The 24,570-nt window shown below is 34.9% G+C and overlaps 4 protein-coding genes across 15 annotated transcripts; 3 read left to right on the top strand and 1 right to left on the bottom strand.

Annotated features, from left to right (window-relative positions):
• The first annotated feature begins 1 nt into the window (after position 1).
• Positions 2-14,029, top strand: rno (PHD finger protein rhinoceros). 9 transcript variants are annotated; one of them, XM_076620014.1, is made up of 11 exons: positions 2-459; positions 969-1,125; positions 1,382-1,534; positions 1,607-1,894; positions 1,990-2,163; positions 2,285-2,457; positions 2,540-2,663; positions 3,014-10,340; positions 10,431-10,531; positions 10,636-10,770; positions 10,970-14,029. In XM_076620014.1, exons 1-8 carry the CDS (start codon positions 2-4, stop codon positions 10,205-10,207), a joined length of 8,721 nt encoding a protein of 2,906 aa, XP_076476129.1. In that variant the 3' UTR covers positions 10,208-10,340; positions 10,431-10,531; positions 10,636-10,770; positions 10,970-14,029. The 9 variants fall into 9 exon arrangements, with proteins under 9 accessions (XP_076476129.1, XP_076476124.1, XP_076476125.1 ...); XM_076620009.1 differs by having other exon boundaries at positions 3,014-10,531; XM_076620010.1 differs by having other exon boundaries at positions 3,014-10,531; positions 10,636-10,690.
• A 705-nt stretch (positions 14,030-14,734) lies between these two features.
• Positions 14,735-15,473, top strand: LOC117159019 (COP9 signalosome complex subunit 9). The gene is made up of 3 exons (XM_033338492.2): positions 14,735-14,934; positions 15,132-15,201; positions 15,296-15,473. Exons 1-3 carry the CDS (start codon positions 14,866-14,868, stop codon positions 15,331-15,333), a joined length of 177 nt encoding a protein of 58 aa, XP_033194383.1. The 5' UTR covers positions 14,735-14,865; the 3' UTR covers positions 15,334-15,473.
• Positions 15,474-15,750: 277 nt separating this feature from the next.
• On the bottom strand, positions 15,751-20,356 carry Dp (transcription factor Dp). The gene is made up of 11 exons (XM_033338487.2): positions 19,953-20,356; positions 19,214-19,332; positions 19,017-19,083; positions 18,122-18,219; positions 17,844-18,013; positions 17,513-17,675; positions 17,076-17,437; positions 16,911-16,993; positions 16,753-16,836; positions 16,414-16,680; positions 15,751-16,339 (listed from the first exon to the last, which is right to left on the bottom strand). Exons 1-10 carry the CDS (start codon positions 19,999-20,001, stop codon positions 16,448-16,450), a joined length of 1,428 nt encoding a protein of 475 aa, XP_033194378.1. The 5' UTR covers positions 20,002-20,356; the 3' UTR covers positions 15,751-16,339; positions 16,414-16,447.
• A 905-nt stretch (positions 20,357-21,261) lies between these two features.
• Mo25 (calcium binding protein Mo25) lies at positions 21,262-24,441 on the top strand. Of its 4 annotated transcripts, none has more exons than XM_033338491.2 (9): positions 21,262-21,544; positions 22,039-22,242; positions 22,488-22,600; positions 22,663-22,830; positions 22,984-23,102; positions 23,189-23,357; positions 23,436-23,600; positions 23,764-23,868; positions 23,948-24,441. In XM_033338491.2, the coding sequence occupies exons 3-9, from the start codon at positions 22,508-22,510 to the stop codon at positions 24,128-24,130; spliced, it is 1,002 nt and encodes a 333-aa protein (XP_033194382.1). In that variant the 5' UTR covers positions 21,262-21,544; positions 22,039-22,242; positions 22,488-22,507; the 3' UTR covers positions 24,131-24,441. The 4 variants fall into 4 exon arrangements, with proteins under 4 accessions (XP_033194382.1, XP_033194381.1, XP_033194379.1 ...); XM_033338488.2 differs by having other exon boundaries at positions 21,264-21,544; positions 22,488-22,609; XM_033338490.2 differs by lacking the exon at positions 22,039-22,242 and having other exon boundaries at positions 21,263-21,544.
• The last annotated feature ends 129 nt before the right edge of the window (positions 24,442-24,570 follow it).

Below are 24,570 nucleotides of genomic sequence, written 5' to 3' on the forward strand. Positions count from 1 at the left end.
AATGGCACAGCGAGGCAAACGAATAAATAGAAACGACAATGATTTGGCGTCTTGCCCAGGCGCAATCAAAAGGCGCAAATGTAGGCTGGTCCCAGCGTCGGGTTCGTCGTCGCTGGCAGCTACCATGGGGCCCTCAGAAGAGGAGGAGACGATGGCGTCGTCCAGTCAAGGAGGGGCATCCTGGACCCCCAGACCACTCTGTGACATTAAAATCTCTAGTATATATAATCGCTCCTCTGCTGAGGCTCCTGCAGAATTATTTCGTAAGGATTTGATTAGCGCAATGAAATTACCTGACAGTGAGCCACTAAGTCCCAATGAATATTGGGTTATTACTGATCAATGGAAGCAAGAATGGGAGAGAGGTGTTCAAGTACCTGTCAACCCAGACTCCCTTCCAGAACCAACAGTCACTATCACACAAGCTACACCTATAAAGCAGCACAGTGAATTTAAATTGTAAGTCATATTTACAGTTTATTGTATCTTCTTTAAATATGTCTGAAAATAACTATGTTTTGAATATGATAGATATTCAATAGTTACATTGAATTTAATAAATAATTTTGTTCGAAACAATTATTATAATGTTACTTATAATTTACAACACTATTGTCATTATCTACATGGTAATTGCTGTACTGTAGCAAGTACTACTACAAGAGAAAAATCCTTTCTGCATATTAAAATATAATCTTTGAGGTTTCATAAAGTTAATAGAATGCTTTAAGGAACCACTGATCTTATTTTTCTAAAAAGAAATGTTAATATTTTAAAAATTATTTGGAACCTAATGTCTATTCTATATTTGGTTAGAAAATGATTTATACTTGATGGAAATGTGATTTTTATTCCTGATTTTTAGTTTAATTTTAGACATGTATCACTTTACATATTAATAACTATAATTAACATAATATAAATGAATAGTCTTTTGCTAATTTTCTTCAATGATGGAATTTTCATAGACCTAAAAAGTTCGTAAGGATATCTCGTGATGATTATTTCAACCCTGAAGATCATCATTTAAGCACAACTCCAGCACGAGCAGAAAAAGCTTGTGCCTATGACCTTGATGATACTGATATTGCTTGGTTGGATGTATTAAACGGTGAACGTGCACAGGTATGCTTGAAATTGACTAGTTTTCATCACATAACATTTCGTTAAATAAGTCAATAAAAATTTCTTATTTGATTGAATAAATAATCTATATTTGTCATTTACTGTTTTATTTTAGTAGATTTAATGGATATGAATAATAAAACTTTATACATGTATAATTTATTCTTTACAGCCAAAATATGAAAGTAAATGTTTATTCAAAATTGCATAGTTTTATTATATAATTTTATAATTTATAATTGCATTATAATTTTAGGCTGGACAATTGCCTATTACGGAATCACAATTGGAACGTGTGATAGAAGAACTGGAAGTTCGTTGTTGGGAAAGAATACAAACTATAGTCAAGAATGAGGAAGGTCTTGGTATTGAGTATGATGAAAATGTGATTTGCGATGTTTGCAGATCTGTAAGTATCTTCTGATTAATTTCATGAAACAGGATTAATAATACTGAATAGTAATAAAAATTATTTTGTTAGCCTGATTCTGAGGAAGGAAATGAAATGGTATTTTGTGACTGCTGCAATATATGTGTACATCAAGCATGTTATGGAATTACTTCAATACCAGATGGTTCATGGCTATGCAGAACTTGTTCTCTAAGTCAACGACCAGATTGTGTTCTTTGTCCTAACAAAGGTGGTGCTATGAAGTGTACTCGTAGTGGCCAAAAATGGGCTCATGTTTCTTGTGCTTTATGGATCCCAGAAGTCAGTATTGGTTGTGTCGAAAGAATGGAGCCTATTACTAAAATATCCAGCATTCCGGTATGTGAAATATATATATACATATATGTTCAATATAAATTTTATAGAAAAAAAAGTAAAAATTTTAAGTTCATATAATAAATTTTTCTTTATAGCAAAGTCGATGGGCCTTAATATGTGTATTGTGTCGAGAGAGGGTCGGTGCTTGCATCCAGTGCAGTATAAAGACGTGTAAGACAGCGTATCACGTAACGTGTGCCTTCAAATATGGCTTAGAAATGAAGGCAATCATTGAAGACGAAATGGCAGATGATGGAGTAAAATTAAGGGTACTATTTATCAAATAATTGAGAATATTAATTCCAAAAGTACTAAATTATTAATTATTATTACAATTTTTTTGGTATTGAAGAATAATAATGTGAATATTACTGTAAATTTTATTTACAGTCTTACTGCCAGAAACATAGTAGAACAAATACGAAAGATAAAGTTCAAGGTACTGGAAGCACTATAGGAAGTGGAGCTGACAAAGCGGGATCAGATTCCGAAGATGCAGAGTCTAGAAGACGTAAGAGAAAAGACATGACTTCTGAAGAGAAAAATCAAGCACGTGCTGCAAAGTATGTGTTTAATCACTATTTCGTTAATTTTTCTTTATCAACTTCCTATATTTATTATAAATTTTCGTCTATTTTTCATTAGACTACAGGAAATTGAAGCAGAATTTGACAAACACGTGAGTTTAAAGGATATCGCTTCGCAGCAGTTAGATGTCGATCCTGATGGCATTGTTTATATTTATAATTATTGGAAGCTCAAAAGAAGGGTAAGTAAGATTTGAAAACATCACATATTAGTTGAAACTAATAATAATTTTTTGTTGTTTACTATGTGCTTCTGTACTAATGATTGTTATTAATCTACGATTTTTCTATTTAAGATTATAATTATAAAAGTAATTTGACTTATTAATTTAATATGTTTGAATTACTTGTTTAAATTTATTTTTTCCTACACCCTATTTAAACATTCTATTTCGCTTCACTAATTTTAGCGTTGTTTCTTTATAAAGTCAACATTTATATCGAGAATAAGCAGAAAATCATAAATGAAATAAGTGAACAGCTTTCTTATGTTAAATTTATTTTTTCTTAATTTTTTCATTTAATTTTATAGGCCGGTCATAACAAACCGCTTTTGGCACCGCGTTGTGGAGAACTTTCGGGTAGTGGATCGCGTAATCAAGGACAAGCAGCAGATCTTGAAAAGATGAGGACATTTGTGCAATTGCGCCAAGATCTGGAAAGAGTTCGAAACCTATGTTACATGGTTGGCAGAAGGGAAAAACTCTGTCGAACCTTCCTCAGATTACGAGAGCAGACTTTCCACAAGCAAGCTTTACTAATGTCTGGTCCACCTTTACCACCGTCAGCAGCCGCTGCTGTAATGGAAGCAAATCATGGACCTTCGATATACGACCGATTATATTCCCACCCTGACTCGGAGGATCACACTCACGACTTTGACACGATTATTGCCAGAATCGCTGGTATAGACTCTCCGACTAGTGAAGAGAAGAAGACTCAGCAGCAGCAACAACAGCAGCAACAACAACAACAAGATTTTAATGGTGCCTCTAGTAAAAAGTTATACTTCAATGGCTCTGTCCGAAGAAAGACTCTTTATGGCAGTGATCTATCATCTGTCAGTAGTAGTGAAACGGATGCGGCTAAGGTGAAGACAACCGAAAAATCAAAAACTGAGTCGAGTACGGAAGAAGAAACTAACGTTTCGACGAAAACTAAACTATCGCGAAGAAAAACGAAAAAGACTGTTCAATCGGCTGATAAATTACATTCGGCGCTTAGGGATAACAGTGAAAATGAAAAGCTTGTGAATAGTAGATCGCATACGCTCGAACATATGGAGAAAGAATTAGGAAGTGCTTCTGGTAGTGAAAGCGATGAACTGTTAATGTTAAGCGGTGGCGCAACGAAGCATTTTACCGCTTCCACTATTTATTCAGATACTGACTCTGACTCCCAAGAACATGCATCTCATTCTGCGGTTTTAATCACAAAAGCAGCGGTGAAAGAGTTTTCCGCAGCAAATTTGTCAAAAAATTCACAAAAAAGTTTTGGCAAAGATCCCAGACATGTCGAATCAACGTATCATAATACAGGATCGAAGAATAAAGAGAATCAAAATAAAGCTGGCTCTAAAAAGAAAGAATATATACCTTCTGCATTAATCGTTCCACAGAGACAAGCTGCGAAGAAAGCTTCGGAAATCATGCAACGCACACAGCAAGGCAAAAAAGACAATTCGGTGCCTGAATCTACTCCAGAAGTAATTAAGTCTCCTGTCGAGGAATTTCCGAAATGTTCCTCGTCGAAGCAATCAAAAGACAAAACTCCTAATAAAAAACAGAGAGAAAACAAACAGTCGAAAGAAACTAAAAATAACGATGTATATGATTTCGATAAAGAAGATGGAACGGAGATTTTGGCGTATGTGCCGCAAAGACAAGCTGCCAAGAAGGCCGCCGAACACATCAAAAGTGGCATGGGTACTAAGACTACGCAGCAAATCGAACAGGAGACGCTTGACGGAAGATCGAAAAAGGAATCTCCAGAAGCAGGAAAAAGGAAGGAAATTAAAAAGGACGATTCTTCCAGAAAAGAAGAACTTCCTTCACGAAAAGAAGAAACATCCTCATCATCTTCATCGTCGTCATCTTCCTCATCCTCTTCGTCATCTTCATCCTCTTCTTCATCTTCTTCTTCCTCATCCTCTAGAAAAGAGGAAGTTTCATCCAGAAAGGACGAATTGATTTCTAAGAAAGAAGAATCGTCCTCCAGGAAAGAGGAAATCATCTCGAAGGAGAGTCGCCCGAGAAGACCTAGAAAACCGAGCGACCAAAAGTCGTCGGTGCTTTCAAGCAACAGCGATAGCAGCAGTAGTAGTAATAGTTGTAGTAGTTCCTCAGAAAGTAGCAGTGATTCCGAAAATCCAGAACGTAGGAAATTCTCAGATGAAGTGGTGGACGGTTCTTCTTGTTCTACTTCCTCTGAAAGTGATACTGGTAACAAAACGAAAAGTAAACCGGTTACAATTTCAAGCACAGCAAATAGAAGGCAACAGTCTAATAAAACGTCACCAGAACGACAGGATGCTGAAAGAAAACAAATTTCAGGGCGGAAACTCAAGAAGCTGCCCGAGAAGAAGCTTAAAACTTCCGACGGGCGGCGGGGACCTGAGTTTCAGCCGCCTACTGAGAGAGAGGAATCTCGTAGAACCCCTAAAGAACAACAACAGCCACAGACACAACAACAAGAAGCAACTGCCAAGAAGCAGGATCAAAGAGACAACAAACAAAAGCAACCAGCAACAGCGGGAGCCACAACAACAGGAACAGAGACTAATGAGGATCTGCTCATTGGGTCTGGAGATCATGATGGGGCAAGAAGTGTTCCTGGGTCCAGACCTCCCAAAAAGTCGGGTCAAGCTAGTAAGCAGCAGTCCTTGTCAAGGAAAGAAGATAAGAAGACCAAGTCCGAAGGCAGAAAGCGAAAACCGAACGAGTCTGTCGCAAAGGATGAAAAGAGTGGGAAAGAAACGATCAAGAAACCGGAGAAACGGTTAACCGACAAGCAACCTGTCAAGATAGTAGAAAATAAAAACGAAGAGGAGAGTAGAAAAGACGAACCAAAGATTGTTGATCAAGGAAAAACTAACGAATGCATGGACAATTCTTCAAAGAACGAAGAGAAGAAAGTTAAAAAGATTGGAGGCAAGGACGCGATCAATATTTTGGAAGAAGAAATGAAACAGCGTAGAGCGGAAAGGGATAGTCCGAAAAAATCATTGAGGGGATTAGATAAATTGTTGGAGAAACGTGAACATCACGACAAACTGTCTAAGAGTAAAAATTCGGAGGTGAAAGTTGAGAAAGTTGCTTGTGACGAGGAAAAGGAAGAGAAGGGATCCGTGGAAGAAAGTCAACAAATGAAAGAAGCTGTGAAAAACGAAGATCGTAAAAACCATATTAACGAGAGCGATATTATTATTGAGAAACCAAAATCGGAAGAACAAGTGGAGGAAGAGATAATAAAGAAGGATATTTCCGAGGTACCAGAAATTGAGAAAGTTATAGCTGGAAAGAAGAAAACGGATCGGAATCAAACGAAGAACCTGGAGGAAATTGTCGAACAACGAAGTGTTGAACCACCGCAAAATATCGAACCTCAGCCCGTTTCCGTGGAAGACAATGTGCAGAAAGAAAGCAGCAAAGATGACAACGTCAAATCTGTTTTGGAAAGAGTTGAAAATTCTGAAAAAGAACATCAAAAACGACGAAAATCTGCAAATAGATCAATTTTCTCGCCACAACATGGTAAAGATGCGAGTGTTTCGGAATTGTTTGATTTTGACCAGGATATGTTAACAGAAGAAATAGTGAACGAAGATGGATTTGGTATATCAAGAGATGCGGAAGAACGGGGTGTACCATTAAGTTTCTCGTTCAATAATGAGTTGTGGTTCAAGGAAGATTCGAAAGAAGATAGCGCGAGGGAAACATTGCATCTTGTTGAGAAATTGCGTATGGAACTCTCGAAGAAATCAAATTCTAGTCAGTTCGAATTAGAGGCAGTACCTGTGGATGGCGAAATCAAAAAGGAGGAACCACCAATAGAAAAAACGTACGAGCAACAACAACAACAACCGCAGCAACTACAACCGCAACAACCACAACAATCCCCGCAACTTCAGCAGCAGCAACAGCAACTTGCTCAAACTCAAGCAGAAAAAGAGACAAAGATCCTCGAGCCTATTGCAGAACCAGTCCTAAACGTAAAAAATGTTGAAATTTCCGAAGAAGAGGTAGCTATTAATGAAACCCGTCCTAGCACTTATAATAAGAGTACGGTAGAGGAAAAGAGAAAAACATGCTACTCGAGCGGTAACGATAGGTATGCGGCCTATGAAGAGGATCGTGAGGCGAACAAAGTAAGCTTAGTGGAACGATCAAAACTCGATCGAGCGGAGACTGACGAGAGATGGGTTCCACCAAGCATCAATAGTTTTGAACTGAGTGATGTGCAACATTTGAATGCTTTGATGGAGACGCAGAATCGTCGATACAGCAATCATTTTTCTAATGAAACTATTCCAGAGAACGATTCTATCGCGCGTACTCATTTGACCGCACCGAGTATCCAGGAACAATATCTTTTGCAGCAATCACATTCGATTCTACATAGTCAGCAAGAGCCACACGAAAGGACGATACTCGATCAACAGATACCTGAAGAAAGTCCTATGGAAATAATGAGCAGACATTTGATCAGTTTGCCAGCATCAGAAGAGGATCAGGCTGCTGAAATGATGGACAGGGTGCTCGATAAAGAGGACGACGTTGTCAGACAGCAGGAGTACGATCAAAATTCACCGTACAATGATATAAACGGTCGTCCAGACACCAGGTGGGCGGAAAGTCAAGTTTTGCCTTCCCGAAGATCTACATCTTCTTCGATTACTTCCGCCTCTTCCGCGGAGGATCATTCCATTCCACCTTACAAGAATGTACCGAGCATTCCGTTTCCACCATGTTCCATGGAAACAACATACTACGCGGATTCGAGTTACGGTACCGGTCCAGTCAGCCTATTTCCGCCACAGTCCTGTGCAGCACCTTTACCTTACCCTTCTCCTGGACCAGCTCTTTTTCCGCCAGCATTTGGAGCTGCGTTTCCAGGAGCTCAATCGTTATTGCCACACGTGAAACCGCTAGAAGATTCGCTTAATCTACAAGCTTCGCCATGTACCGCAGCATTCACGTCTTCCTCGCACAACATGGCGCTTACCGCAGCCATGGTCTCGCCTACTAAGATAGTCACACCACCTCCACCACCACCGCCACCACCTCCACAAGTCACCGTTCCACCTGCAGAACCTATAGAGAGGACGCAACAACAATTACAAACGCAAGTAACCGCTTCACCTTCGTTGCCAATAAACTTCTTAAACACCGTAGCACCAGAGAGTCATGCCAGCGACACCGTTGTCGAGAGCCTTCAAGAAGCTCTAACGGACAGCAAGAGCCAACATTCTGGGAAAAAGTCACCTTCCAAACCTACCAGGACATCTGCTCGTGTAACGTCTTTGCAAGGGAAGTCTCCGGGAAAATCTCCAAGACAGGAAACGCAGAAAAACGTTCCTGGAGCGCGAGGTCGTGGCAGAGGTGCCAAAAATTCGGCGCAGCACTCCGGTTATAGGGGGCGTGGACGCGGAAGAGGCAGAGGTCGAGGTAGAAGCGGACAAAATTCAGGACTCTCTCTGGTCTCCGGCGCGGGTATCGGCCAACACGATGACTCCATTCAGAACAAACTAGTCGGCACAGTTTACGACTTCGATTCCGACGAAGATTCAACTAGTGAGGCGAATATTGCCGATTTACGCACTATGAGAGAGCGAAAGAAGTCGACTGATGCCGCGACGGCTGGAGTCGAAAGGAGAGATTCCACGGTTATGGCTTCCGGAGAAAGCGTTCAGTCAAGACTCTCCAGCCCTGGAGGTAGCAGGAAGTATCTGGAAGACAGACGACTCTCTTGCTCTCCAAGTCATGATGATTCTGTTGTCGTGGAAAGTCAGTCAAACGCTGGACAGAGCTTCGATACCGTCCTACCACTTATTCCAGGCCCTGTCGATATGAGAACATACAATTCCACTCTTGATGCTTCAAGTTCTTCTACCTTGCATGGTCAGACGTACGAGAATCATTTCCTGGGTACGTTTACGAGCGTTTCAGCTAATGATCCTGCCCTCCCGGATATCGAAGAAGACCTCGAGAAAGAATTCGGACCCGCGCTGATCAAGCAAGGTCAAGAAGACTGTTCAAAGCCGAATTTTGATGCGAGTATCGATGCCTCATCTTCTGGCTTTGTTGACGCCAATAAAGTATCCTTGACGGATTCGAGAAACCAGCTGAAGGTTAAGATCAAAGGTCCTTTCCTGGATGCTAATTACGTTGCTACCTCGTCGGTACCACCGCTTGCACAGCAGGCACCCGTGATAATCACACCAGCCGCTACCAGTGCTTCCATCGCTTCCGGAACCTCAAACCTTAGACGAATGCGAAAGAAGGAATTGCTCCGGCAGTACTGTTCTCAGGATATGAATATGGACGAGCCAGGCTGTGGAAACCTGGCTACGTCAGCACCAATCATCATGCCACAGATCAATCGCACAGTGATAACAATACCGAAAGCGGTTGCCTCGATGACCAGTATACCCACGAGGGAAGACTACAAGGCAGTCGTCGATGCGAACATGGAGAAGAAACGAAGAAAAGAAAGATCTGCCGGATTCTTGGATACTAACGAGGAAGAGGGAAGCGTCGAGAGAAGGCGGGGCAGCGCTACTAACGGTGCTAGTTCCAGTGGTAACGCTCCAGTCGGAAACACGGATCGTAGGAGAGGCAGGCAGAGTAGTGGCGGTAGATCGACGACTACGACCACCACGACCACTACTACGAACAGTGGTCCGCCGAAGTTGAAGATCAAGATCGGTAACAGCATAATTGGTGGCCAAGAAAGTGGCCAGGATGACAGAACGAGGATCAGACCGCCGAAAAAGCGGTTGTGCAGTATTCCTAGTAGTACACCGAGCATCGAGGAGTTAAAGAGAGAGAGTATGAAATTCAGGCGTATGATCATGGCCGGTTTCGATAACGATGAGAAATTAAGAGGGAAAAGTAAAAAGGATAGAAATAGTAAACGAAAGAAACGACAGTCGAGTAGAAAGGAAGCTAGGGTACGTATCCTCGAGGGTGGAACCGCTCCTCCGAAATTAATAATAAGACTCGGCAAAGGTAATGATTCTCCAGACGAATTACCGATTTTGCTCACGGATGAGGAAGAAGAGGACGAAGAGGAACGACATCCGACTGATAGTAGAGTAGGTCCCCCACCTCCGGAACCGGTCAAAGACGAGCCTGTTTACCCATCGGTAGCTGCTAACATCGAGGAGAAACAACCTACCGACCCAGATACTGGTGGTAGTGCACCCAGAAACGTTCGTTCGGCGAAAGTCACTCCGATTAGGTTAAAATTGACACGTTGTCAAGAGGGCTACGAGTTGAAGGGCCCACCAGTCCACGGTGAGGAGTCCAGTTTAACGAGGGAGAAACCGGGAAGTCCTGAAGTTTCGAACGAGACGAGAAATCCACCGATCAAGGGTCAAGACGAGGAGGAATCTTCCAGAGAGGAGGAAGAAGAAGAAGAGGAGGAGAACAATAGTTCCGTGCAGAGGGACTCCTCCACGTGTCCTGCCGCGACAAGTATACCGCAGGGATGCCAAGTTAGGTGATAATTAATGATACTCGTGGAGTAATGAAGCAGAGGACAAGAACACATACATACGGTGCTTGTATGATTTTTACGATCGATAAAGAAAACGGACTCGATACACGCTTGCGGTGAAAGCATGTTGCCGTAATAAGGTGAAAAACTGTTCCTCCAAGTGATACGGTCCAAGAAGATCGAGGTACTGCATATTCTTACAAGACAATTTTTTATAATATTTGTTGCAGCGTATCGTTGGCTTAGTGGAAAGATCTAAGAAAGAGACAGACAACACTGATGCCGTCGTAGGCTTCAAAACTTCAAGTTTTTGGTATTTGCTTTAAATCAGGTCAAATATTTTACTAATATTATTAAATTGAATAATACTACTTCGATAAATAGATCGATATTAATAATCAAATCGTTAGTGATCAAATATTTTTTGTTTTGCAGATAGATCCGTTTAGGATCAAGATTTTCAATAGGAGTTGTACATATAATTGATAAAGTACGGAGTATGAATTTTATCAACTGTTTTCACTAAGCCTATGATACGATAGTTCTTGATACAACATTTTTTACAAAATTGTATGTAAGAATTACTTGCATTAGTCTGTTGATGATATTTATAGATCATGTTTTTTATTTTATTATTATTATATTTTATTATTATTAATATTAATATTATTATTATTAATCATTATCATTATCTTATGTATATACGATGATTATTCTTTGTTCATATTAATGAATTTCTTTTATAAATTTCACCTTCTTACGGCAACAGAATCACGAAACAAAAACGCTCATTTCGGCGAGAGGAACAAGGTGGTCGCGCGACTTCTAAGATATACTCGTTCTGGACTCGCTTCAACGGACGTTCTCCTACGTTAAATGAGAAGAATTTATACTCCTCGAGAAAAAACAAAAATAATCCGGTTTTATTCTTAAACAATACTCGAGAGATGAAAACGGGCGTGCCATTTCGCGGCGGCGACCAGATGTCTGTTTTTCCTTGATGAAAGAGAAAGCAGATTGAAGAAACGGTCGAGGTTGTTGACGAAGGTCTCCATGGAATCTACTGTGAATTCAACGGACTGATGTTGTAAAGAAGAAAAAACATTTTTTGTCTTGTCTACACGAATTCTCCTGTGTATGTGTGTATGTCTGAATTATGCGTGTGTATTGTATGTGTACAGAGAACTTGAAAAAAAAATAGGAAGAAACGATTAAAAGAACGTTGGATTAAAACGGGGATGATTCTCGAGATTACTTCGTACGCGGCCTCGTCGGAATTTTCACAGTAAAAAATAGTTAATTGTACATAATTGTAATCTACGATTGTATTTAGTCTAAGTCGAATAAGAGGAATACATGCGATAAGAGGATGAGAGCTGTAAGTACACGAGGGAGAAAGTGAAAGACCGGTGAATGTGCGAATGAGAAGCTGCGTGAGAGATTTTGTAATCAGTGCGAAGCTTACGTGATGGCTGTGTTTTACCACGCGGTCCGATCTTCCAGGCAAATTAATCCTGGGCCGCGCAGAAACGTTCAGTATCCCCCCATAATTACTGGATCGCTCGAGTGTTCCCCCCTCTCCCCAAACAAAATGGTCGATTGACATTATAGTAGAAATAATATATATTTAAAAAATGCAGAAAAGAACATAACAAGTAAAAGAAGTAATAAACTTTCGGGCGGAGAAAGAATTGTAATTTAGCCGAGTTATAGACGAGGACAATCTTACTGCGCAGTAGCAGTTTCTTCGATGAATTAGATCAATTAATCGTATAGTCTACCGCAATAATATGCATCAATTATAATTACGCAGTTATCGTTAGTATACGAGTCACCGAATGTCCGTTGTTAGATATATCTATTCGTATCTAGCATTGTAGGCGTGTAATAATATACTTTTTACCAAAGTAAATTCGTAAGAACTATCAACACGCATTTCTCATCGTTTTTATGATTCATTTGGTATTATATATATATAATATATATATACATATATATATAATATATATATACATATATATTATATATATATATAATTATATATATATAATCATATATTTAATATATATATATATATAATATATATATATATTCAAATATATTTTATACCGAGTACAATGTTAATAATTTATTGTATTTGTTATTGTAAGTAAGCTCTACATAGAATGGAAATACGTTTTTACACAGTAGTATAGTTTATAATGTGATAGTTAATTCGTTTGCGCTCCTTCTGGTTTTTACGTTTTTACTTTGACACCGAACAATCTCATTTTTTAACTCATTTCCGGGGAACATGAATTTCCCTTTTAAGGATAACTGCGTAATTTTACGATGATAAATAAACATCCACTCTTATGGATGTTCATTAAAAAAAGAGGACTATATGAGAAATAGTAATCAAAAATAATCGTCCATATCCATATTGGAATTCGTTATACATTAAAAAATGTTTGTCCTCGTTGGACTTTCGCCGTGTATGCCAGCGATAGAGGGACAATTTTCTTTCTTATGCGGAAACAAATATAAATTTTGTTTCCTTCTTCATTCTGTGACGAAGATAAAACGTAACTTCTTCGCTCGGAATCCGGGGTACGGAATTTCTCTGCGCGGACCGATGTATTTGACCCTAGATCCAGTCAATCAAATTCCCATATGTCCGCTTTTCTGTACTTATTACTTTTTTTAATTGCAACAATTATTTTTATTCAACTACGATGTGAAGTCCGTACTAAAATCGAGTGTCGTATGCTATTTTTCGGAATACATAAAGATTTCCATAGAAAAAATTAGTATTGTCAAACGATAGTTTTGTCTATATTTTCTACTTTTTAATATTGTTTTACATCCGTACAGAGTGTCCCTTTAGAAGTACCGTATCCATGTATAAGAGATTCCTGAGCTAACAGTACTATAATTACATGTTTCTTAAATATTTTTCTTTTGTGCTTTTTAAATTATTGACTATCAATGTTGAAAAATATAAGAGCTCTAATGTATCGTACTTTCACGATATTGTACCTCTGTACGAATATTTTGTACGATTTTTGATACAATTTTGTACGACTGAATGAAATGTCTGTAAAAGAATTAACAAAAAAAGAAAAGGGATAAAACAAAACGTTATTTAAACGTTTTTAAATAATTCGTGACTCATGTGTCACTTTTAAATATTGTTGCTTACTATTTATCAATTTTAAGAACGATTTCATTTAATGAAATCATATCTTCGTAACGATGGAATTGTGATCTATGAAAACGTGCAAATGAAATGTTTTATAAATGTTTTCTTTTTTTTTTCTTGCTGTTACAATATTCATTTTGAACGACAACTTTTTATGACTCATAAAAAGAGTGGTCTAATCAGCATTTTTTTATAAGTCAAAATAAACTATATGTAAAATGACGGTGCAATATGCTACAAATGCCTATACTTTATTATATTCGACTATCTCTTTTTCTTGCTCTTGTATGATTCTCAAAACCGTAGAAACATTTAAAATTATGTTACCTTAGCTCAAGAATCTCCTCATTTAGAAAATGTTGTACAATATTTTATTCTGTATATTTATACAAACAATATGGGGTACAAAAGAATCATTGTAGATCGTTCTAATAAATCAAAGCTATCACGAAGATTATCTCGCTCAAAGATGACGATTTTTTGTTTTCAAGTTTTGATATGTATATTTTTTGTTATCTGTATGATTGATTTTACATAGAATATAGAGAGTTACAGTTAAATGCAATTGAATATGCGGACTCAACGAAAGAGAAGTTTAACTTTAATCAACTTGTAAATAAAATATAATCCCAACTAAAATCAGAAGAATTCCAATCGTGATTTTAATCGTGATTTTAGTAAAATATAATAATCGAGTCAGCTGGTTCTAGGGTCGAACGAGATGTTAATATTAAATTATATAGTCTCCTGAATTCTGAGACGAAGAATAACGTTATACGTCGTTGGACGCCGAAGAAAAAATTCGTCGGCGATAAGCTGAGCCTTAGAGGAGCCTATTACGTTGTACAGAGAAGAAGCAAGCCAAGCAGAATTGTTTAATTTCGAATCGTTTCTTGCTTATGCTAAGCATAGAAAGAAAATTAAAGAAGCTGATGAATTTTGTTATAATTTGTTGCACGTGTCTGCATGTAAAAATAGAAAGTGTAGACACTTACAACGATTCAAAAACACATACGTGCATATATAAATATATAAATAGTTTTATTATATTGCAAAATGAAATAATACAATATTTAGCTACTGTATATAGTGTAAAAGAAAAGCTGGTCTTGTAAGATACGGATTAAGGTGTTTTAATGTGCACATAGCCGCGTCATTGTCAATGATGAGTATATTATTACGATTAATAATAATTACAGTTTTTTAAAAAAAAAAACAGATAGATATCGTTGAATACCATTTCGTTTAATCCTTATTTTTTTGTGAAAATATCCATTAGAATTTTAAAAAGTAATTTAAAATACATACCTGATTATGTAACTTTGTCAATTTTCTCGAGAGGGCGCTGATACAAGATTTCAAATTCTTTGGATAACATATTACTGTTGCATAGTAGCTTGTTGTTATTAATTGTATATATATCCAGCCATAATAGGCTTGCAAAAAATTTACACAGTCCTTGTTTAATTCACATTTGTAATAAAATGAAACCTACCCTTGTAGCAGATGAGATGTTTCCAGAAGGTGCTGGATCTTACATCGAATTAGAAGAGGTACGTATCAGTTTAATAAGGTTATGTTTACGTTGAAACATTAATTTTTATTAGTAAATGATGAACTAAACATCGTTTTTTTTTCCTCCAAATTATATATATTGATAATTTTCGAAAAGTTTGTAAATGATTGTTCTGGAGGAAAAAATAAACCAATACGAATATTGATAATCATGAATTTATTAAAATTATTTTAGGTTGGAGGTAGTCGTTTGTTGGTTGATTTAACTGCAAGTGAAAAAGCAGTACATGCGGATTTTTTCAATGGTAAATAAAGATAATATTTTCATTCAAAATTAATTAATGCTGATAGCATAACAAATATTACTGATATCTTATGAGTAATAATGCTTTCTTTCAGATTTTGATGATCTATATGACGATGATGATCTTGAATAAAAATTTATAATTTTGATAATAGCAATAGTAAGAGTAATTATAATGAAAAAGAAAAACAACTTATAAAGCATTCTATAAATATTTAATTTAAAATGCTTTGTGATATATAGTAGAAATTGAAGTAAAGAACATGGAACAGATTTGCTTTTATGACTACTTTTAGTAAATCTATTTTCATCTTTTATTTGAACTGATTCAGATAACAGTAACAAACTTTGAATTTATATAATACATATATATGATCGTTATAAATAACTATAAAAACTGAAATTAAAATAATTATTCTTAATATTATATATTTATAAATTATGTTCTATTATATCAATTTATAATCAAAGTTTTAAACAAGCAAATATATGTCTATTGGAAAAGCAATTAAACACATACAGGTAGAGAAAATTGATATACACAGTGCAATAACATTATTACAATTTATTATTTTTAGTTCGAAATTGAATCAGACGTGTGCCCTTGTTCAGAATACCATTTATCTTGGCATATTAGCTTGGGCGATATTAATTATAAACGTGCCATAAGAAAATGAGTACTGGTCATAATGTCTCGTACACATTAATATCGATATCATTGTAAAGATTATAATTTACAATACATAGATGCTAGTCATATAAACCTGTTAAGATGATGCACAATTAAAATAGCACCCCGGGTTTCAGTCGCGCCGCATAATCATGGATCCTGTCGATCGTCATGCATCGAGAGTCTCCTTTTTTCAGACGAGACGTTCTGAAGCTTTTGTGTTTTATGCCTACACGATTTGTTTTTTTTTGTGTGTTTCTCCTTGGCCCCAATCGACATTTAATTCACTTTTTGACCATCCTCATTTTTCATTAACAGACTTTTATTAACGGTGACAACGAGGTTCCATATTTAAGAGACCCTCGACTACCGTCACTCGTTTGCATCTTGATTGCGCACAAGAATGACATTTTTAAGAGCGATATCGATGACGACCATGTCGAGTACGCTGCTAACAGTGACGAGTATCCTGTAAAATACAAATTTTACACTATTTGTACATTAAAAAGATTTCTTTAATTCTATATATTATGAATTACTCACCCTGAGTCCAGCCCCGAGAAAATCGTTCGGAGTGCTAGTTAACTTCGAGATCACTATCGGCTTGGTCATCTTGATCACTTTCCTCTTCTTCATCTTCCTCCTCGGAATAATACTGCGAGGGTGGCGATAGAACATCCTCTGAAAGTGAAGTATGAGAAGATGAAGGAGGTCGAGAGCCTTCCAATTTTGTGTCCAGATCTTCCATTGAGGTACTTGGTCCAGGAATGGTCACTGGGATGAATTTTTCCAAATCACCAGATGCTAGCTCTAAAGTAAAGCATTGAAATATAAAATTCATATAACGATCTGAACAATTGTTTAATTATGAATCATACGTACGTTCCACATATTTTTCCAGAGATTTTGGAACCATTAATTTGGCCTTCCGCAAATTTTCCTCTGTGCATTCACCCTTCTCTAAACCTGATCAAATATTATTTCTCTTTAAATAATCTGACTGATAGGTTCAAAAAAAAAATATAAAACAAATTGCTTACCGAAAGCTAAACCCATTTGCTTTAGAACTTCAATATCGTCGTGAATTTCGAACTTATCGTTAAAATTGAACAGGTACTCGGTTCTGTAACCAACATGATTTGATATTATCAATTAAAATATAATATTGACAGTAATAAAAAAATCACTTATTTCTATCATCATACTTGTCATTTGAAATGCTGCAATCTATGACAGTCTTTTTGCTAGTATTCACAATCAGGAATGGCAGCTGTATGGCAGAATTTGGTTTTGGTGGGCCACGCAGACTCTCATTGGCACGATTACGTTCCACCAAATTTTTAAAAGAGATATGCGAGAGGATCAATTGATGCAATTGTTGTGTTTTCGCTTTAATCCTCTCGATTTTCTTCTTTTTATCTTTTTCAAGTGCCAAACATTCCTGAAGAGAATTAGTTGGCAAACCTAACCACCTGATTTCCTTCTTCTCTTTTGAAATAATATTCATTGCCATTAAAACGTTCAAAGCATCATAAACACGTCTTCTAATATTTTTCTGATCATATTGCTATAAGACAAAAAATAATACGTTGTTCTTTATTTGTATTACTTTAAAAATGAAAAGAAATGGCGAAAATCATACCTGATCTGTTAAAGAGTTTATATGAGCAGGATTAGTAAATTCTCCAACAAGTTCATCCGCAACCTCATTGTACGACGTCGTTCCCTTCTTTTTAACTTTCTCACAAACTTTCATTGAAAAATGACGTAATCCTTTACCTACTTTTTCCGTTTTTCTCCGTTTGCTATCAACAAGAAAATAAAACATTAATGATAAATATATGTTACTAAAAATTTATTTTAAATATTTAAGTTCTTAATCATTAAAATTTGTTTACAAGTAATCTATAGAATGAAGACAATAGTAAATACATGTATAAAAAAATATTCCATTAAAATAGATAAATTCTTACTCTGGTACAAAATCACCACCCTCAACATCTTGTCTTTTTCTAGAACCACTATGATCCAATATTGGACTAATATATGTTTTTCCACTTGCATCTTTCACAATTTGTTGATTACCAGATTGTTGTTGCTGTTGTTGTTGCTGTTGAGATACTATTGCCTGCTTTATATCACTCTGTAAAACAAAATAAACAAAACAATCAGTCCATATATTCTTATAACTTTTAATGAGTTTAGTATTAAAATTTTACCAACAGAGGTAATTATTTTGAATAAAGCATACCATTTGTGCAGATGTTAATTGAATAGTTTTGGTCAGTACAGGTTCACCAGCCTTGGTTGTTGCTAATTTTGTATTCTGTAATGGTATTGTAACCAACCCTAGAATAATTACACACAAAAAATATTGTTTTAATATCCTTTATTTCAAAATTAAATGACAAGAAATTATATTACTATATATACAGGACATGTCGTATAAACATTTTCACATAATTATATCTTGAAATTGTGGTTATTCAAACAGATATTTCAAATTAATTTGTTTCAAAGAGGGCATCTAATGATGGACATAAATTTTATCTAATTACACCTCTGATTGCAAGATGACTTTTATTTTTTAATATGAAACTATATATTTTCGTTCTATTAGGCATGCAGTTTATTACAAGACAAATTCATTTGAAGAATGTCCTTTGTTTAGAAACATAATGATGAATATAAATATTAATGTAAATTTGTATCATCTTTATGATCAAATCAGATTCACTCTGATAAGGAAATCTTGTTTTTATTCATAGAAAATAAATTTTAAATTCGCATAAACATCTTTGAATGACATTGAAAGATCAACATGTTATAGGTGTAAATGAATTCATTTAATAATGAATTACATGACTACCTAAATAAAAATATATAGACCTATTTAAAAAAACAAAGGTCACCTTGAAATCTTGGAGGTATGTTCAACTAAACAAAATTTATATTCCCTATAAGATATTTTTCTGGAAGTAGAGTAACTTATGTTTACAATATTTTTTTCAAATAATCGATAATGTAAGAAATAATTATGCCAAAAGTTTCAAATGTACAAAAATCTAATTTTTTAAATTTGTTAAGAAAAAATACATAAAGAGATAGGTGACTAGATAAAAATAATTGTTGAAAAAGTTACTTACTTTGGCCAGGAGTTGAAGGACTCTGCAGACTGATAGTTCTAAGAACTTGTGCGTTAGATGACAAAACCTAAACATCAGAGACAAATCACTGAATTCAATATTAAAATGAAAAACTGAATTATCCTTATATAAATATTATAATAAAAAAAAGGTTCAAATGGCAAATAAAATTATTATACATATATTGTTTATTATACCTGAGATTCTTGGCTCGGAGTCTTAAAGACTTTAAGGCCACCTGCATTTGTTGTACTGACGATACCACCCAATGCCTTATTAGCAGTACTCTGCACTACTTTTATTACTTGTGGATGACCTAAAATGATATTAAATATTCTATTACTATTTTGATAGTTAAACAAGTACAACATCAATGTATTATGATAACATCAAACAATATAGAGTTAGTAGTAATTAATGAAAAATTTAAATATTTGATAAACATAAACATGAAAAATTATTGAACTAAACAAAGGCTCTCCGAACTAATATACCTTAACTATGTTAAAAACACACTGAACAGGATCTTCAAACTTGAATATAAGCATTGTGAAGTAAAAGTGACCTTTTTCGATTGAACAATCAAGACAAACAAGTAAGTACATTCCTAAACAATTTAAAGTCAAACAACTTGGAAGTAAATTGATTTTATCTGTTTAGTAATAGAAAAGAAAATAAAAACATCTTTCCATAAGTTCAGTGCAGATAGTTTAGAAAGAAACAGAGTATAAGACTAACATGTATGTGGAAAAAGAAGAGTCAACATGAAATTGCAATTAACAAGAATCAAAAGAAAAATAGCAGAAACACGAACATGAAACCGGGAACAAGGCAACGATAGTGAAACTACGTGATTTTAAAGAAAACGAGAGAAAATCAAGGCATTATCATCGAAGCGAGGCATGCTGATAATTGGCGCGCACTCGGCATACTCACCGTTCGCGTCATGTATGAGAAAGTTCATCGTTTTGTTTTGTTGCGTCATCCTCGAGGTTAGAATTTCGTCCCGGCGTCACCGACGATCACGACGATCGACCGAATGCCGAGTGAAAATAAAAAGATCATAGGTACACTCGCTAATCTTGGCTCGGTCTATCACCAAAATGGCGACTATGATATAGAACCATTTGAGAACAGAATTCAATGATATACCGATCAAGGAACGTCTTATTGCACGCACAAAATTGAAAGCTAGCTGTTTCTTTATCGTATTAATGCGACCATTTTATGAAAACGCTCATTGGAAAAATATCACACACAACACAAATCTAGCTTCCGCGTGCACAGTACAGAATAGAGACGAGCTTGGCGGCATGACAAAGTTAAACAGCTGATTGGTTGCTTTCCCAGTCACGTGGCTTCTTCTGTTCCACGTTTATGGGCACTGTAATATCTTCAAGAAAAACCTGTTTCTAGTGTTACAAAATGCCAAACACTATTATTGGGATTTCACTTTTTAGATTGGTAATACCCATTTGTCGGTTTTTGTCCAATAAATAACTTATGTTGAACACAAACGCGTAGTAAATTAAAAAGGACACGTAGTAAATTAAAAAGGACGCGTAGTACATCGCAATTGACTTTACTATACATAGTAAATAGTGGAAAGATTAATCTCATTCAAATATTTAATTCTATCAAATATGCTATTTTTTAAAAGAATTAAATATTTAAAAGTAATTATTACTTCCAAAGAAAAGTTTCGTAATTTATTTGCTTTATTATCGATTTTAAACACACATGAATTTTAAATTAAGATAGGTATTTAAAAGTATTTCTTATTTAAGACATGTTTCAAATGAAGTGCAGTATTAAAATTTATGCACTATTTCACTATAGTCTTATTTGTATAAAAAATAAGCGGTAAAGTATATGAAATTTTCGCGCCATGATTCAATATATAATATATCATGTACAAAGTAATCCTAAGAATATTTCTAATGATTTTAATTAATTGAAACATAATTAATTAATAAAAAACATTCAGAGTAGTTACGTAGTTCAAAATAACATCAAACGAGACATTTTTTGTGATTTCTCAGGTTAAATAATTTTCCAATACATCTCCTAAGAAAAACTATGTAATTATACCTATAAGAAAATAAAATAAAAAATAGTTCATTTAAATAGCAGGATTACGTATTAATTAAGTGAATTGATGCGTGATTTTAATTTCAAAGCTTTCCAATTGGTTGAAACGAAAGTTTCTAGATAGTCAAGACCAATAATGTTTTTGCAGATTCGGCATTAGTCGCGAAAGAATTTTGATAAGAGACGTCATAGAATCGTGCAATTAGTCAAAAGTTTTCAAAGACAAATAATTCATTTGTAGCGTTCTTTAAAAGAAACTATATCACATTGCATAGGTTCGGGATCTGTTATCAATAGAGTTGTCATAATAGAATAAATTGTGTTTTTAACACGAAATATTGAATTGAAAAGTAGTTGCCTTATATGTGTGCTTTTAAAAGAATCGTATAGAATACTTCGAACCGAGGCTGAGGGTTCGTTCAGGGTCTGACTGAATGGTAAGATTATTTTAAGGCTCGTGAGACGATTGAAACGCTCAGGTTAAACATTTATTATCTTCTTCAACAAACTTGCACCCTAACAAGTCGCAATTCGATTTCTTCTAGTTTCTTTAAATTGTTAAATTTTTATTTTATATCATTTATGTTTTTTATAAACATGTATAAATTTTATGTTGCTTTGTTGATTTCTTTCCTTTTTTTTTACCTGAACCTTTCTGTCGTCATTGTATCGTTGATCGACTTGATACACGACCTCCATTTTTGTTGCAACTATTTCATTCGGCATATTTCTTGCAGTGTTTGTCGGTTCAATTATTTTTTTTAAATCACTTTACGAATTTTTAAACTTGACTTCGGCGAAAGTCAAAATTTTTAGGTTAATTCGAATGTGTACTTTCGAAATAAGAAAACAGACACAATTAATATTTATAAAATCATGTTTGATGATAATAGGTCGTAGCCTGTAACAAATTTGACATTTACATCTATAGATATAACCTGAAGAAATATGTTTGGCGCAATTTATTGCAAATCTTGTAATATATGAACAAAATATTTAAGAAGAGTATATCCTACAAAAGACTCTTCGCATAAACATATATGAGGATATTATAAGTCTGGAATATGAAAAATACCATACATAGCCTCTTTTAATTCAAAATTTGGAGCACTTACTATTGCAGCAATTAAATCACGTAATTTTTTAACCTAAATTTGATATAATTTTATTTTTACTTTCTTTTAATTTTATTTCATTATGTTTTTGTGCACAAAATATTAGAATGAATTTTCCAAATGGATTTTCTATGCTTGGAATTTACATAATGGTTATGTACTATAGTAGTGCACATTATTTAATTGTATTAATTACAGTTTATATAAACTATTTACTAGAACAAGAGACCTAACAGTTGTTTATTGTTTCCATATATTCCGCAAGGTCTGTACATTGTGAAAAACATGCCTCTGTTCGGAAAGTCTCAAAAGAGTCCGGCGGAGGTGGTAAAAGCTCTTAAGGAAGCAGTAAATGCATTGGAGCGTGGTGATAAGAAGGTAGAAAAGGTATGTTGTGAGACTATATTTCGGTTTCTATGACGCAATACATTAATTTTTAGGCTCAAGAGGATGTCAGTAAAAATTTGGTACATATAAAAAATATGCTTTATGGAACAGCTGAAACAGAGCCTCAAGCAGATATTGTTGTTGCCCAATTGGCCCAAGAATTGTATAATAGTAATTTGTTGCTTCTACTTGTGCAAAATCTTAGTCGCATAGATTTTGAGGTATGTTTAGATATATTTACAATATAATATCAAATTATAAATTGTGCAACAATTTTTCAAACTTTTAATATTTCATTTATGATATACTATTTGTTTCTTTATTAATATACTCATATACTCATATATTTAATATGTTTTATAATATTTCATTAGGGAAAGAAGGATGTTGCTCAAGTATTTAATAATATATTACGGAGACAAATTGGAACCAGATCTCCAACAGTAGAGTATATATGTACTAAACCGGAAATTTTGTTTACTCTCATGTCTGGGTAAGTTCTGGTAAAGTACGATATTCATCTTCTACTTGTTAAATATAAATATGAAATATTTTAATTTATAAATGTAATAATTACAGATATGAGCACCAAGACATTGCTTTAAACTGTGGCACTATGTTAAGAGAATGTGCAAGATATGAGGCCTTGGCAAAAATCATGATCTATTCGGACGACTTTTACAATTTTTTCAGATACGTTGAAGTGTCAACATTCGACATAGCTTCCGACGCGTTTTCTACGTTCAAAGTAAGCGATGATAAGCGCATGATATATCGTACTTAAAGTAAAGAATACTCTTGGTGCATCCGGTACGTTGGTTTTTAGGAATTACTTACCAGGCATAAAATACTGAGCGCTGAGTTTTTAGAAATTAATTACGATAAAGTTTTCTCTCATTATCAAAGGTTATTGAATTCAGAAAACTATGTTACGCGACGACAAAGTTTGAAACTGCTAGGGGAACTCTTACTTGATAGACACAATTTTACCGTATGTATAATTATCAGTAGTTAAAGAAAGCATATATATGTATATATGTATAATGTGCGCGCGCGTGTATGTGTATGCGTGCTTTTATATATATATATATATATATATATATATATATGTACCTTCTTAAGAGCACGTTAATTCGACAGTTCTTAAATTTCAGGTAATGACACGATATATTTCGAATCCTGACAATTTGAAATTGATGATGAATATGCTCAAAGAAAAATCACGTAATATTCAGTTTGAAGCGTTTCATGTTTTTAAGGTATATTTACGTAGTTTAGAATCATCATTATTATTTAGATTTAGAAAATAATCAGAAAAATTTGTTTGTAACTTTTTAGGTATTTGTGGCGAATCCAAATAAACCGAAACCAATCCTAGATATATTACTGCGTAATCAGGAAAAATTAATCGAATTCTTGACACGCTTCCACACTGACCGTTCCGAAGACGAACAGTTCAATGATGAGAAGGCGTATCTTATTAAGCAGATTAAAGAACTTAAGTCTGTACATGAGAATTAAGTCCAAAATACAAGTTATTGCTACAGCTACCGTTAACTACTACTATTGAAGTCTATTCAACTGCTGTTGCTACTGTTACACCATCACAGTCACCGATGTAGCAATCTACCATTATTTTCTTCCTATCTTTCTGTCTTTTACTGTCCCTTTCTTTCACTTGTTATAGTTATCGTTAATCGATTCATAATGATTCGATTATTATTAATTATTATTATTAATTAATACTATTATTATTATTAATTATTATTATTATTATCGCTATTACTTTTATTTGCGAGTAGTTCTGTAAATAAAGTTTTCGTTTAATAATGCATTATTGTATATTTACACAAAGCGATTCTATGCCACGTTCATATATTTCCATTTAAATATCCATTTGAAGCAAATAACATTTGAAAAGAAAATATTCCTTCTTGAAGTTAATATCAATTTCTCAATGC

Source organism: Bombus vancouverensis, chromosome 7, assembly GCF_051014615.1.
Source record: "Bombus vancouverensis nearcticus chromosome 7, iyBomVanc1_principal, whole genome shotgun sequence".
In the NCBI taxonomy this organism is placed as follows: Eukaryota; Metazoa; Arthropoda; class Insecta; order Hymenoptera; family Apidae; genus Bombus; species Bombus vancouverensis.

Excerpts from the sequence above, each read along its gene's own strand:
- rno (XM_076620007.1), top strand. The coding sequence starts at position 2 with ATGGCACAGCGAGGCAAACGAATAAATAGAAACGACAATGATTTGGCG. Across the intron at positions 2,458-2,539 it reads AATCAAGCACGTGCTGCAAA|ACTACAGGAAATTGAAGCAG; the intron begins GTATGTGTTTAA and ends ATTTTTCATTAG. Across the intron at positions 2,664-3,013 it reads ATTGGAAGCTCAAAAGAAGG|GCCGGTCATAACAAACCGCT; the intron begins GTAAGTAAGATT and ends TTAATTTTATAG.
- LOC117159019 (XM_033338492.2), top strand. The coding sequence starts at position 14,866 with ATGAAACCTACCCTTGTAGCAGATGAGATGTTTCCAGAAGGTGCTGGA. Across the intron at positions 14,935-15,131 it reads CTTACATCGAATTAGAAGAG|GTTGGAGGTAGTCGTTTGTT; the intron begins GTACGTATCAGT and ends AAATTATTTTAG. Across the intron at positions 15,202-15,295 it reads ACATGCGGATTTTTTCAATG|ATTTTGATGATCTATATGAC; the intron begins GTAAATAAAGAT and ends GCTTTCTTTCAG.
- Dp (XM_033338487.2), bottom strand. The coding sequence starts at position 20,001 with ATGACGCAACAAAACAAAACGATGAACTTTCTCATACATGACGCGAAC. Across the intron at positions 19,084-19,213 it reads CTCCGAGCCAAGAATCTCAG|GTTTTGTCATCTAACGCACA; the intron begins GTATAATAAACA and ends TCTGATGTTTAG. Across the intron at positions 18,014-18,121 it reads AATTAACATCTGCACAAATG|AGTGATATAAAGCAGGCAAT; the intron begins GTATGCTTTATT and ends TTTGTTTTACAG.
- Mo25 (XM_033338488.2), top strand. The coding sequence starts at position 22,508 with ATGCCTCTGTTCGGAAAGTCTCAAAAGAGTCCGGCGGAGGTGGTAAAA. Across the intron at positions 22,610-22,662 it reads GTGATAAGAAGGTAGAAAAG|GCTCAAGAGGATGTCAGTAA; the intron begins GTATGTTGTGAG and ends ATTAATTTTTAG. Across the intron at positions 23,601-23,763 it reads TTGATAGACACAATTTTACC|GTAATGACACGATATATTTC; the intron begins GTATGTATAATT and ends CTTAAATTTCAG.